This window comes from Xenopus tropicalis, chromosome 5 (assembly GCF_000004195.4).
Source record: "Xenopus tropicalis strain Nigerian chromosome 5, UCB_Xtro_10.0, whole genome shotgun sequence".
Taxonomy (NCBI): Eukaryota; Metazoa; Chordata; class Amphibia; order Anura; family Pipidae; genus Xenopus; species Xenopus tropicalis.
In genome coordinates, this window is record NC_030681.2 from 153,546,542 (window position 1) to 153,562,256 (window position 15,715).

The 15,715-nt window shown below is 41.6% G+C and overlaps 1 protein-coding gene across 2 annotated transcripts in view; it reads left to right on the forward strand.

Annotated features, from left to right (window-relative positions):
• Window positions 1-847: 847 nt before the first annotated feature.
• The window catches only part of ephx2 (epoxide hydrolase 2, cytoplasmic), a 55,462-nt gene continuing 40,594 nt past the window's right edge, over window positions 848-15,715 (forward strand). The window contains exons 1-3 of one of the 2 annotated variants that reach the window (XM_012964034.3): window positions 848-1,017; window positions 12,204-12,288; window positions 15,169-15,328. In XM_012964034.3, the coding sequence (XP_012819488.2) occupies window positions 914-1,017; window positions 12,204-12,288; window positions 15,169-15,328 (349 nt within the window). In that variant the 5' untranslated portion in view covers window positions 848-913. 2 annotated transcript variants of the gene reach the window in all.

The following is a 15,715-nucleotide window of genomic DNA, read 5'->3' on the forward strand; positions in this document are numbered from 1 at the left end:
CAGGGCATTACACAGCCACCCCACATCTCCCCTATAGTTGCCCCACACCAGGGCATTTTATAGCCACCCCACATCTCCCCTATTTCCCTATAGTTGCCCCATACCAGGGCATTACACTGCCACCCCACATCTCCCCTATAGTTGCCCCACACCAGGGCATTTTATAGCCACCCCACATCTCCCCTATTTCCCTATAGTTGCCCCATACCAGGGCATTACACTGCCACCCCACATCTCCCCTATAGTTGCCCCACACCAGGGCATTACACTGCCACCCCACATCTCCCCTATTTGTTATTTCCCTATAGTTGCCCCACACCAGGGCATTACACTGCCACCCCGCGTCTCCCCTATTTCCCTATAGTTGCCCCACACCAGGGCATTACACAGCCACCCCACATCTCCCCTATTTGTTATTTCCCTATAGTTGCCCCGCACCAGGGCATTTTATAGCCACCCCACATCTCCCCTATAGTTGCCCCACACCAGGGCATTACACAGCCACCCCACATCTCCCCTATAGTTGCCCCACACCAGGGCATTACACAGCCACCCCACATCTCCCCTATAGTTGCCCCACACCAGGGCATTACACAGCCACCCCACATCTCCCCTATAGTTGCCCCACACCAGGGCATTTTATAGCCACCCCACATCTCCCCTATCCTCCCAATACTATCATTGTGTCCCCCCATTACTGCCAATTCCCCCCCCGCCCCTCCCCATTCCCAGCCAGTTTGCCCCTTGCCCCCACACAGGGCACAAGTCCCGGCACGTCCCCTCTCACCCAGTTGGGTGCCTGCCCCCCCCGCCCCCAGCAGATAAAGGGGAGGTTGGGCTGTGTATAAGGCTGTGTATAAGGCTGAGTGGGGCGGTGAGAGGCAGCGGTACTGTCCCACACACACAGGGAGCCATGGCTGCCAGGCGCTTCGTGCTGTTCGACCTGGGAGGGGTCCTGCTCACCCCCGGGCCGCAAGTGGCTTTTCAGCGCCTGGAAAAATCCCTCTCCCTCCCCAGGTGAGTCTCCTAGCAACTGCCCCTTCCCCGCACTGAGCGCCGCTAATATACCCGCCTGCCCGTGACGTCACTAGGGATGCGCCGCAAGCTTCATGGCGTCACTACTTGTGCGGCCCCCCTATTGGCATGTGTTCCTGAGGTGAATTGTAGGGAGTTATGGAGTGTTTGTACTGTGTGTGAGGGAGGGAGCTCTGCCTGTAACCCTTTAGGTGCCTGCAGGGTTCCACAGTTCAGTTCCCCTCAGTGCCAGAGCATTCAGTGCTCTCTCTCATATTAGGGGCATTTACTGGGGGCAGGGTTATTTTAGGTAGGAAAACTATATACTGTTTTTTTCAGGAGAACCTGAGCTTTCTGAATAGGCCTGAGTTTTTGTGTATTTCCACTTCTGGAACAAGATTTAGAGCTCGAAATACAAAACAAAAAAGAAAAAATGTATTTTTTTTCATGATATAGGGATTTATACCACATTCATATTTTATTTTATGGACAAAAGTGCAAATGATTCATAAAACCTCATGTCTCCCAAACGTGCCAATACCTTATATGTATAGTTATACATATATATATGTATTGAGATTTCTGACTTCAATAGATCAAAAACTCCCAGCAGTAAATTACCACATTTTCAAAGCTTCCAAAGGCACAAATCCTGGAACATTAGGTTTACCCCAGGAAACCATATATTTTTGAAAACTACACATTCTGCCGAATCCAAAAAAATGGGTAACTATGTCTTCCAACCCCTAAGTACCAAACGGCAATGCTTTCCTGAATTTAGCAGTTTCTATAAAAAATTATGAAAATTCTAAAAAATTGCCTTCAAGTTTCCATTTAAAAGCACCATATCTCCCACATAACATTAGGTACCAAGAAAACACACCCTAAATATGAAAGCCAAGGGTCCGCTGAACAGTTTGATGCCCATTGTGCATAGGATCACTGATGTATCTGGCATTTAGAGACCCCAAAGGAAGTTTGTGCATACACATTGCCCCGGAGATCTCTTTAGCTACTGACAAATCAAACACATTTACTGCATTTTCTGTGGGGTAAAAACACGAAAACATACACTGACCCCCCAAAACCATATATTTTTGGAAAGTGCACATTCGGGCAAATTCAAAATGGGTATCCATGTCTTTCTACTACAAACTACAGAGTCGCAATGCTTTCCCAAAAATGGGGGTTTTGATGAAATACCTGAAAATTGCACCAAACCTTTCACTTTCAAGCACCTTATCTCCCACATAACATTATTTTACCAAGAAAACACACCCTAAATATGAAAGCCAAGGGTCCACTGAACAGTTTGATGCCTATTGTGCATAGGATCACTGATGTATCTGGCATTTAGAGACCCCAAAGGGAAGTTTGTGCATATAAAGTGTATACACTGCAATGTAAGCTCCTGGTATGTGTATTATGTGCCATAAGACCCCCTAACACCAGGAGACCCTATAAAACCACACATTTTCCGAAAGTACACATTCTGACAAAACAAAAATGGGTAAATACATCTTTCAACTGCAAACTACCAAACTACAAAGCTATGCTAAACAACGTTTTTTATGAAACTTCTGAAAATCGTCACAAAGCTTGCATTTTGCCCCATTATGTACCCCACATTTTGTAACGTATCAACATAAAACATTTAGGGGTCTACTGAACAGTTTGATGCCCAATATGCACAGATTTACCAAACTATGTGGGGTACAGGGGCACCCAAATCGATATAGAGCAGACAAAATGTCCATGGGCAAAGACAAGTAACAGAACAATGCGAAATGCAATAAAATCACTAAAATCCCCAAAAATCACTAAAATCAATGTTTTTTTTTCACCTAGTGAAATCTGCTGTCAGAATCACAGTTTGAGTACTTTGGCTTGGGCAAATTAGTTTTACAGACAGATAAAAGCACCAAAATAACAAAAGGCTTTAAAAGCCGTTCCTCCGCTCCCAAACATGGAAGTTCTGCCGACTGTAGATTCTATGTTTGTGGCACTTAAGGGGTTAAATAGCATTATACACATTCCTATTGCAATGAAATAATTAGCTTTTCCAATAAGCCCCCCAGTATAAAAATAAACAACATATTCTGTGTGACACCTGTTGGTGAAAATTGCATGTCTCTGATTCATAAACCCCCCCTCCAAATTACAGTTCCAGTGGTCCTGCCAGTGAGGGCCTTACCTAGGGTGCAACCATTTTGTGGAAAGAGGGTGGTGCATTTCTAGATTCAGTAAATCAGTGGTGTTATGTGGGGTTCTGGCTCGGTTCCTGGGGTTAATGTTACAGAGAATGATTGTGCAGAGGCTAGTAATGCATTCTCTTGTTTATTCTAGGGATGCACCAAACCCACTATTTTGGGATTCGTCCAAACTCTAAATCCTATGTGAAAGATTCGGCCAAATACTAAACCGAATTCTATTTAGCAAATAAGGACACGGAAGTATTAATAGTTTTCCACTTTCAAGTTTATGTAATGAAAAGTCACATGATTTAAAGGATTCGGTTCGGCCAGACACGGGGATTGGGCCGAATCCTGCTGAAAAAGGCCAAACCTCGGGCAAACCCTGAACTGTTGGACTCTGTGCATCTCTAGTTTATTTTAGACAAGGATTGTTTGCACAATGAGTCTGAGAAATACAGAGCTTAGTACTTGGAAGTCTCCAGCTGCAGCTCGTATGTGGCATAACTGTCAGTAATTACAATACATGTTTATTTAAGGTGAGCAAGCTAATAATCACCAATCAGGTGTAGTAAGAGCAATATTCAACAGCTCATATATGTATATTTTTTTTCCCTTAAGATTGCGCAAATCACCTCTCCTTTCTACAATGCTCTCTCTTTCTTCTGATCCTCCTTTTGTGCTCTGCCTCGAGCCGTCACCCAAGCCACCCTACTCTTGTTCTTCTCTCATCATGATCTTTCATCCCACCCACCCTGACGTACAGCTTACAATCTTCCGTCCACCGCCCCATAATTCTCTTAGGCTCTTCCATTACCCCACCATATTATTCTCTCCTTACCCCCTATCTTGCTCTTAGTTGTCTATTCTTCCACTTTATTTTTTACTCCTTCATTTTTCATTCCATTATTTATTGATCCTCTGTTCCCCACTCCATTTTTTTGTGATCACCCAATTACCCACCCCATGTTTCTCGACCCTATATATCCCGTAGATCTCCTATTTTCCCATCCCTTTTTCTATTTGGTGACCACCAAATTCATTACCCCATGTTCATTTTACCACCCACCCCATAGGTTCACTATGGGGAAGATTCCCCATTCCTGCTCCCTGTTCTCCTTATGATCCTCCATTTCACCCACCCCATTTTCCTCTTCTGACCCTCTGTTCCTCCACCTGATAATTAGCCTTATATTGTGACATTTATATTCTATATATACAGCATATTGTTATGGGGTCCCCAAGATCAGATAAGGGACAGTAGCCCAGAGCATGGGGTTTACTCAGGGATCTTTAGAGGCACAGATCTTCCCTGCTAAAGGGCTGTGGTTGCCTTGGGCTGGTACAGAAGCATAGAATATAATGTACAACATTTATATCCTACTTCTTTAGTTTGGCTTTAGTTCTCCTTTAAAGACTGACTCGCCGCTCCACACTAGAGCATCAGACAAAACACAGGCCAGCGCTTTGCTCTCTCATTACTGCCGCAGACTTTTCCTCAACACTTTTTGTCATTAATATTTCTCTTGAACTTACTCTTTTCGGTTCATTTACCCATAAATAACAGCAAGATATTCTTACATTGCCACCAGTCTGGGATTAATTAGTAGTGTCAGGACAATCCTATGACGAGTCCCAGGGAATTTCTTTTTCTTCAGTTCTCTTCAAAGTGACCTAATCAAGATTTATTTTTGACAGTTGATTCTGACATTTTCCAAAGCCCTTCACTGCACAGGGGGCTATAGGTCATTGTCTGTGCCCTGTTGCTTATATAGCAGGACAGTAACCAGCCATTCAAAGCACCCACACTTTGCTCTGAAACTTTGGGAATAAACATACCAGTGCACATTTTTCAGAGCAATTTGCTGTGGTCCATGTTTACAGCTCTGCAATATGGCTGCCTGTTAAGTAGTTTACTGCCTTTTCCAGACCCCTAAGACAGTTAAAGAGCATTTATTATTGGAAAGAAAACTCTTATTTGATAGGATACTGTTTGAGATAACAGGCTGTGAATGCGGGTGTATAGAAGCTTTGTATGGTGTACAGTCAACTAGTTACGTTTCCTATTAAAGGGAAGATAGTATTGGTTTTGGGAACAAAAATATTGAATGCAGTTTTGTGGCTTATTAACATAATAACCTCAATCTCTATTCCCCCTTTCCTCTATTTTGGAATGGGACATTGGGCTGTTACCAATAGGCATTGTCAGTGTCCCGTTTCTCTTTCTGACTGCTTAGATATAGTGCAGAGAAGCACAGACGGAGTTAAAGAGATTAACCCTTACACTTATTAAACTTTTTTAATTGTTATCTTAAAGCATGGTTTTGTTGAAACACAGGGGGGTAGAGGGAATCATCATGCTGCTAAACACTCTATGGAAGATGAGATACCTTGGAATTACCAGGAAAGTTTTCTAATTAATATAAATGAGGCATTCGCCGTCTCTTCACTTGTCTGTGTCACGTTTATTCTCAGCCCCTTCTACCTCAAACATACCGTGTAAGCAGGACAATTGCCAGAATGATCTTTGTTAGGGTTTGTCAAGGAAAAACGGTTGGATAGGCCAGTTTGATTGTAGCTACATTTTATTCGAATGAAGGCAGTATCTAGACATTCTTAACAAAAATGTCTGTCAAGATGATACTACATCTATTGTAACAAAACATGTCGTATTTAACTGTGAGGCACTCTTATCAGTAGCTCTATTATCTCTAAGAACAGAACAGACAAAGAGGCCCAGTTGACCAACACGCCCAACAAAGCCATGAGAATAGAATATAGAATATATATATATATATATATATATATATATATATATCTTTATTGTCATTGTCACATAGTAAACAACGAGAGAGGCCCTTTGTCACAAGTTTGTGGACTCATCAAAAAGTTTTTCAACAGCAAGAAGAAACATTCTTATACAATGTATTTCACATCCCCTCTGATATTAAATTATATGAACAAGATGGAGTAAAGAAACAAGATGGTTTCTTTTTTTCTACCACAGGTTCAACTCAAACCCACTGAATATGGACTAAAAAGCAAGTTTAGACCTCAAATGGAAAAGGCTAAAGTCATGGGGGTGCAGTAGGTGGCAATTGGGTGGGATTGTAACCAGGTCACCCATGTTTTTTCCGTGCTCCCTTTGTTGCTCTGGTTCTTCCCAAAGCTTCCATTATAAATAGGGAGTACTGGGAAAAGGGCAGAATATCACTGAAGCATTATCATTCAATTCCCCATTGGCAAAAGAATTTACTAGGTAGTACAATTATGCTGTAAATGTATTTGCCATTCCCTATCTGATCCCCCTTGTTGCTCTACAAGGGGGCGGCCATATTTGTGCCGCAGGAATCTGTTAGCATTAGAAGCTATAACAGCTTTAGAAGGGACAGTCAGGTTGGCCAAACAGTCAGGTTTTGGAAGTTTAAGTAACAATTATGTACACAAGCAGCCCTGTCAGTGAAAAAGATCAACATGACCCAAAGGGAACTTTTAATGTACATTCAGATTTTGTAATTTAGTGTTTCAGTGTCACTTTAAGGGGTTTTTGTGATATATTTGCACTAAGTGCTGTATAGTTTCTCAGATAATATTGAATCCCCATTATGTCAGTTGGTTAGATTCAGGCTATTGTCTTTATTCCTGCCTTTTATCAACTCAGAGCGGCTTTGCACAGCGTTAAGTGTTATAAAAACAAGGGGGCATTGTCCAATGTGCTCGTTGAAGGACTAACGAGAGTGCAGAAAGTGACATTTCTCAAGGATAGAGAACAATTTGTATTGTAATTAAATGCCATTGAACTGAAGCAAGACAGTGATAAACTTGTACACGCTGCTAACCTGTAAGTCATTATTTCCAATAGAATCAAGTTTAATAACAAGATAAAGAGTTATAAAGGAAGCTAAAAGGTTATTCAGATGATTACACAATGTTCTTGGCAAAATAAAATTCTCTTTTCATTTATTCTTTTTTATACCTTACTTTTTCTTTTGTCTTTATCTGATGGAAACAAGAGTTGAATGGGAAGTTTCCATTTATTCTGTACCGTAGCCCCTCTGATGTGTTGCATACACTGCCACCGATTCCGACTGTCTTGTCTCTATCATTCCCATCACCATCCTGGAATGTTATAGCCAAATAGGCACGGCCAGTCAAATAGACATACATGAAATTTCATTGCATTTTTGGCCCCATTACCTGTTTATATACTTTGCTAGCAAGTTGCTTATTGGAGGAATTATGGAATCGCTATAAATACAGATGTGGATTTAATATCAGTTGTCTCTTAAATTAGTTTGAAATGTGTAGAGAATGAGCCTATTGTGCTTTTTTACAATTTGTGTCTCTATCAGTGATGCTTAACAAGCAGAATCTTTGAGAGAGTGAAAGCCTTTAGGGTTCAGCCCATAAGACATGTTGAACCTACACACAATATACATTTTACTTTCTATATTTCTGTTTTGGATAAGCAGATTATCTAGGGCTGAAATAATACATTCAGTGGAATATATTGTTCCACAGTGAAAGAAAAGTAAGTCATTCAGAAAAAAATATTTTTTAACTTTTGTATTATTATTATTATTTACCAAAGCTACAACTTTACTTACATTATCCTTTGTAGCTCCCAATTATTTATGTCAAACTTTACGTTGACAGGTTCCATTTGGCACACAAATCCTCTTGTATACAACATACAACTGATATAGCTAAGTAGCCTGTACATTTATGGGACCCATTATCCAGAATGCTCGGGACCTGGGGTCTTTCCATAATTCCTACTTAAAGTCTGCTAAAAACATGATTTAAACAGTAATTAAACCCAATAGGATTGTTTTGCCTCCAATAAGGATTAGTTATATCTTAGTTGGGATCAAGTACAGGTACTGTTTTATTATTACAGAGAAAAGGGAATCATTTAACCATGAAATAAACCCAATAGGGCTGTTCTGCCCCCAATAAGGGGTAATTATATCTTAGTTGGGATCAAGTACAGGTACTGTTTTATTATTACAGAGAAAAGGGAATCATTTAACCATTAAATAAACCCAATAGGGCTGTTCTGCCCCCAATAAGGGGTAATTATATCTTAGTTGGGATCAAGTACAGGTACTGTTTTATTATTACAGAGAAAAGGGAATCATTTAACCATGAAATAAACCCAATAGGGCTGTTCTGCCCCCAATAAGGGGTAATTATATCTTAGTTGGGATCAAGTACAGGTACTGTTTTATTATTACAGAGAAAAGGGAATCATTTAACCATGAAATAAATCCAATAGGGCTGTTCTGCCCCCAATAAGGGGTAATTATATCTTAGTTGGGATCAAGTACAGGTACTGTTTTATTATTACAGAGAAAAGGGAATCATTTAACCATTAAATAAACCCAATAGGGCTGTTCTGCCCCAATAAGGGGTAATTATATCTTAGTTGGGATCAAGTACAGGTACTGTTTTATTATTACAGAGAAAAGGGAATCATTTAACCATTAAATAAACCCAATAGGGCTGTTCTGCCCCCAATAAGGGGTAATTATATCTTAGTTGGGGTCCGATACCTGTATTAATATTTTTTTCACAGTTTGATATTGTAGGAGAAAATCTCAGTAGTAATAAGTACATATAAAAGAAGTGCATATAATTACACATATAAGTGATTATTGTACTGAGATTTAAATTAAGAGATCCTCGGGGGCACCCAGGCAGACCCCACTACTTAGTAGGAAATATCAGATGTGCATGTCAGGAGCAGTGAGAGAAATAGCTTTTTCAGATCTAGAAAAGGTGAAAAAGGGCAAAAAAAAAATCAAAAATAATCAAAAGAAAGGTTAAAAGGTTGCGGGTGGAATGGGGGGACTGACCTGCTAATGGATATAGCCTGGAACTTGATTGCACATCAGGATGGTTTTATTGTTCTACTGCCTGGACCTTAATATCTGTGAGTGCCGACATATTTTCAACTGTTTCATATTAGGGCATATTCTCTATATAATTCTCTGAAAATACCCCCAAAAGCCCGTACTAATGAATTGCCTGGTAGATATTAAAATTCAATGACAGGAAAAAATTTTTGTGTTCCACATTGATGAATAGGGTCCTTGGATTGTTTAGTGTAACAGACGTCTCAGTATTTGTTATCTGTTCCATATAAAGGGGCCCATCTTGAATCAGTCACATCTTCGGCTCACTATTTGGTAGGCTGCCCCGGGAAATGCCATCGTTTCAGTCTGGCAGATCCAGTTCTACCACTCAACAAGTCCCAGCAATAACCACATACAGCAGGGAGAGGGGATTTGTTTAAATATTTGTCAGAAACATCGGTGCGCAGATATAGCTTCAGGTCCATGTGGATCTAATTCCAGGGAAGATCATGCAACGTGGGCAGTAGACTAAATAACTCAGACACCCTCAAGAGAAAAGGGGGGAGATGGAAAAATGGCATCTTTACTGGGGGAAAATCTGCACTTAATGTTAATGATACTTCCTTTCCCACCCTCTGCATATGGGTTTTATACATGTGGGTTCCATTTAGATTCTCCCTTGTGATGTTATAGTGCAACCCGTGGTCCCTTTTTGCTCATAAAAAAGCTGAATATGTTGCCATGGTTTGCTTTTTCCATTGCCCCCTCTGCAACTCATTTTACTTATAATAAGCTGGGCATGTTTTCCATATTCTTTATTCTTTAAGAACTTTCATTTTTTTCCTAAGCTCACCCAAATCATGATTATCCTTTTTGTCATCAGTATACCATTGGATAAATTACTTTGCACTTTGAAATTTGGAATTTAAAAAAATCCAGCATCAATGGGATGGGGGTTATTATTATCCCTGCCAGTATACTTGCCATATGTTGGTCTATAGTAATAGTCTACTTCTATCAATGCTCCCTTTAGCTTAAACTATGTCTATTTGGTTTCACTCATATGAATTATAGGGTACAGGTATGGGACCTGTTATCCAGAATGTTCGTGACCTGGGGTTTTCCAGATAAGGGATCTTTCCGTAATTTGGATCGCCATAACTTAAGGCTGCTAAACATCATTTAAATATTGAATAAACCCAATAGGATTGTTCAGCCTCTAATAAGGGGTAATTATATCTTAGTTGGGATCAAGTACAGGTACTGTTTTATTATTACAGAGAAAAGGGAATCATTTAACCATTAAATAAACCCAATAGGGCTGTTCTGCCCCAATAAGGGGTAATAATATCTTAGTTGGGATCAAGTACAGGTACTGTTTTATTATTACAGAGAAAAGGGAATCATTTAACCATTAAATAAACCCAATAGGGCTGTTCTGCCCCAATAAGGGGTAATTATATCTTAGTTGGGATCAAGTACAGGTACTGTTTTATTATTAAAGAGAAAAGGGAATCATTTAACCATTAAATAAACCCAATAGGGCTGTTCTGCCCCAATAAGGGGTAATTATATCTTAGTTGGGATCAAGTACAGGTACTGTTTTATTATTACAGAGAAAAGGGAATCATTTAACCATTAAATAAACCCAATAAGGCTGTTCTGCCCCAATAAGGGGTAATTATATCTTAGTTGGGATCAAGTACAGGTACTGTTTTATTATTACAGAGAAAAGGGAATCATTTAACCATGAAATAAACCCAATAGGGCTGTTCTGCCCCCAATAAGGGGTAATTATATCTTAGTTGGGATCAAGTACAGGTACTGTTTTATTATTACAGAGAAAAGGGAATAATTTAACCATGAAATAAACCCAATAGGGCTGTTCTGCCCCCAATAAGGGGTAATTATATCTTAGTTGGGATCAAGTACAGGTACTGTTTTATTATTACAGAGAAAAGGGAATCATTTAACCATGAAATAAACCCAATTGGGCTGTTCTGCCCCCAATAAGGGGTAATTATATCTTAGTTGGGATCAAGTACAGGTACTGTTTTATTATTACAGAGAAAAGGGAATCATTTAACCATTAAATAAACCCAATAGGGCTGTTCTGCCCCAATAAGGGGTAATTATATCTTAGTTGGGATCAAGTACAGGTACTGTTTTATTATTACAGAGAAAAGGGAATCATTTAACCATGAAATAAACCCAATAGGGCTGTTCTGCCCCAATAAGGGGTAATTATATCTTAGTTGGGATCAAGTACAGGTACTGTTTTATTATTAAAAATTAGAATTATTTGCTTATAATGGAGTCTATGGGAGAGGGCCTTTCCGTAAATCCAGAAACTTTCTGGATAACGGGTTTCTGGATAAGGGATCCCATACCTGTACTTGGATTGTAAGCTCTGTTGGGCCAGAGTGATCAACAATCTCTAAAAAGCTGCCCTCGGGCTGTCCTGGCCAATTACATTTAGCCAGAAATTGACCAGATATTGATAGGGCATGGTTGAAAATATCATCAGACAGGGGCCCTAATGGTTTCTGTAGATCCCCGTTATGATCTCATTATGTGCCCAGGGGCCAGCCAACAAGATTGTCTTGATTAGGCCTAGCGTGTTGGTGGTTAAATAAAATTAAGATCCACTATTTTGATGACTTTGCCAAACAAGCAGATCTTAACATATGTGCTAAGCTTCAGCCAACAGAATTTCCTTTGTGAAATAATCATTACAAAAAAAAAATCTTTTTCCCTTATTAAAAAGTATTGTTTAAGCCATTTAGTTAAATGTTTAATATGAAAATGTTCTTATTGTATTCTTTTGATTTTACCTAAATAAAATAAGCCTATTCTCTGTAAATGCATAAATTGGAGTGGTTGTTAAGGGTTACAATGCTAATAAAAATAATTCACTTGATACCACATAACCCCATTGTAGGCCAAACAGTTTCTGTAATATGAATCTTTGTACACAGGGTGTATGAATGGGAGAATATTTTCCAACATATAAAAGAATGTTTTGTGTGCGGGACAATAGATGCAGTTTGTTTTATGTGCCCTCTTTGTACCCAAACCTGTGCCCAGTATGGATTATACTAAAGCTTCATGCCAGCAATCTCCCTTTGTTCTTTTACAGTGGATTTCTGCAGAATGTGTTCGTTAGGAGCGGCTCCGAGGGCCCATTTGCTAGGGCTGAGAGGGGACAAATACCATTCTCCAAGGTAAAAACAGTGTCATTTTGATTTGTTTTTTATTTTCTATTGCCCTTCATCTTGAGCAGTCTGAATTGTGCACAGGCAGGGTTTGTAGCTCCATCTACAGGGTCGGACTGGGGGGTGCACGGCTCACTGCTGGCCACGTCCCCCGTACCACCCATAGGGGCCCCAGACGTGCACCCCTAACCCCCTGCAGGGGCCCCTGCTACCCGCTCGATGTCCTCAGGGTAGGAGCACTGTCGGCCAGGAGTGCGCAAATAGGGATCGGTCTGGGCCACCCGTGCCCACCGAGTTTTTTCCCGGTGCCCCGGCGGCCCAGTTCGACCCTATCCATTTACACAGATTGTAGCCACCACCGAACCAAGGATTGCATTGTTATCGCAGCTCCAGACTTACTTTACCTTGGACAGCTGTTTATCCTTTATTTATTAGCTTGTGATTGTATTTGAATGTACTATAACTGCATTTTTATTAGGGATGCACCGAATCCCCAAATCCTTCATAAAGGATTCGTCTGAATACTGAACTGAATCCTAATTAGTATATGCTAATTAGGTTATGAAGGGTTAAATGTCAGCTTCAGTTTCTGTGTTTACGTGACAAAAAGTCACGTGATTTGGATTCGGCCCAATCCACGGTCCTGCCCGAACTGAATCCAAATCCTGCCGAAAAAGGTGAATCTTTCCCGAATACCGAACCAAATCCTGAGATCCAGCTTTGCCGACTATGAGATAAGTGGTTAAACGTAGGGATGCACTAAATCCATAGTTTTGGGAATCATGAAATGACACCTTCAGTCAGTGTCAGAATGGGCCAACCCGAACCCCCCAGGGTTTCCCTCCCCCCAACGCGCCACAGGTAAGTTTCATTTAGGTGCCCTCGGGGGAGGGGGTTGGGGGCCCCTGCAGGGGGGGGTGTGAAGGCAGCTGAGGCCATTGGGGGGTGCAGGGGCCCCGGTGGACCTTGCACCCCCAGTCCAACCCTGCCTTCAGTTGTCACTATCACATGGTTTGAAGAATTCTGGTTCATTCAGATTTGAGATTTGAAAGGTTCCAAAAGTAGTTGTGAATTTAAAGTGATATTCTCCCTTATTAGTAGTATTGTAAGTTGTAAAGGGCAGGGACCTCATTCTGACTCCCAATAAGGGCTAATTATATCTTAGGATATCAACAGTGCTTATAGCAATAGAGAAAATATTACTTTCAAAGAACATTGCTTGCATATTTTATATAAAACATTTTAACATGGAAATGAATGTGAAATCACATGAATCTTTCTCATTAATATTTGTTGTATCACATGTTCTTCAACTAAAGTCCAGCAGTTTGATGAAGTGAAAGAAGAGAGACCCATGTTCCCATGGAATTAATATGGGTTTGGCAGTCACAGGATGATCTGTAAGGGGAAGTATTGTGGGCCAAAAAGTAGAAATAACAGCCACTGACTGTATTGCTTCCCCAAAACCCATAACGCTAATACAGATTATTAGAATGCAGAAAATATCTTCTTCCAGATAGGATGGTGCTTTTAAATGTAAATCACCATTAAATTATCCCATTTAAAGGAGAAGGAAAGGCTAAATCTAACATTTGGCCCCCAGTGATTGTAATTGCTCACCTGAAACCCCCGGGTGGTGCTTCTATTAGGAGAAAACTGCACCGGCCAGGGGTTAATGCAGGCGAGCGATCCTCTTCCTTCCTTTTGATGAGATCCCGGGGCCCACGCTTGTGCAGTTTTTTTTGTTAAAATTCTTTTTTTCACTTAACACTGCCTCCGTGTGAAGACCGATAAAGAAAGAGAATTGCTTTCTCACATACAGGGATGGACTGGGCTGCTGGGGCACAGGAAAAAAGCCCCGGTGGGCACTCCCCCGAAGTTTCATTTATGTGTGCTAAGGGGAGCGGGTCGGACGGGTGGTGGGCAGGGTCAGACTGGGGGTGCAGGGCCCACTGGGGATACCTCCCCAGGGGCCCCTGTCCGATGTCCTCCCCTGAATATGCATATGTGAAACGCGTCAGGGGAGTACATCGGAGACCAGAGGAAGCGGCAATAGGGTCAAGTCTTGGTCACTGGGGCCCACCGGGTATTTTCCTGGTGTCCCGGCGGCCCAGTCCGACCCTGGTGGTGGGGGCCTCTGCAGGGAGTGTGAAGGCCATGGCTGGGGTCCATTGGGGGGTTCAGGGGACCCTGAGGCAGTAGCCCCGGTGGTCCCTGCACCCCCTAGTCCGACCCTGATGGCATACACCCTGGCTGGGGCAGTTTTTTCCTAACAGGAGCACCGGCCAGGAGTTTCAGGTAAGCGATTACAATCACTGGGAGGGTACTTAATAGTTTGGCACCCCAATGATTGTAACCTTCTCCTTTAACGGTTATTTACTTGCTGCTTTCCACTTGCGTTTGGCGCTTATATGCACCTGTGTGAAGGCGGGCACATTTAAATGACTGGATTCATCCTGCGCTTCCCTGCAGTAGAATACAGGTGTGTTTTAGCGCAGGAAAGCGCAGGGCAAAATGGCCGTAGGGGCTATGGGGGTAATGGGGAGTATGGGAGGAGCGGGGCTGTGGTCTTATTAAGTGGTTACCAGCCATTTAGCCAGCCTTGGGCAACTACACTGGGGAATAGTCAGTTATAGCCAGACCCACCACACCCCTGTGCAACTCCCAGCAGCCGCAGCTGGTTGGCTATAAAATGTAATATCCCCAGATATAACTTTATTCCTGGATTTCCCATTCCCGCGAGTGCAGTTATTTTTATTTAACTTTCTGAGCAATAATTTCCTCTCTGCGGGCAAAGTGAATATAGAAAGTGTCAGTGTAACGACTTCTAAATTAAACCTCCCCCCTGTGCAGTTTGTTATTCATGTATTTTCCTGTGGAAATGTTCAGTTTATTGCAGAAATGGATAAGGAATGCAAGGCCTTTGCTGAAGAATCCGGCGTTTCTCTCCCCGATTCCTTCTCCCTGGAGCAAACCTTTCATGGCATGTTTGAGTCCGGAGGGATCAATAAGCCGATGCTAAAAGCCGCCGTCACTCTTAGACATCATGGTAAGAAACACGGGACTGCATCTGGCACAAATGAACAAATAGGAGCATTGCGCATTATATACAGTATAATATATAACTGGAAATATATTCTGTACCCTGTAAACCCCAGCACAGAAGTCCTTAACTCATCGGTAAATAGAGCTTCTCCAGCAGAATCCTTCATTGTAATCTGTTTTTCCCATGGGGCTAGCCATATTCTTCATTTCCCAGGGTGCCACAGCCATGTGACCTGTGCTCTGATAAACTTCACCCACACTTTACTGCTGCGCTGCAAGTTGGAGTGATATCCCCCCCCTCACCCCCAGCAGCCAATCAGCAGAACAATGGGAAGGGAGCAAGATAGCAGCTCCCAGTAGGTATCAGAATAGCACTCAATAGTAAGAAATC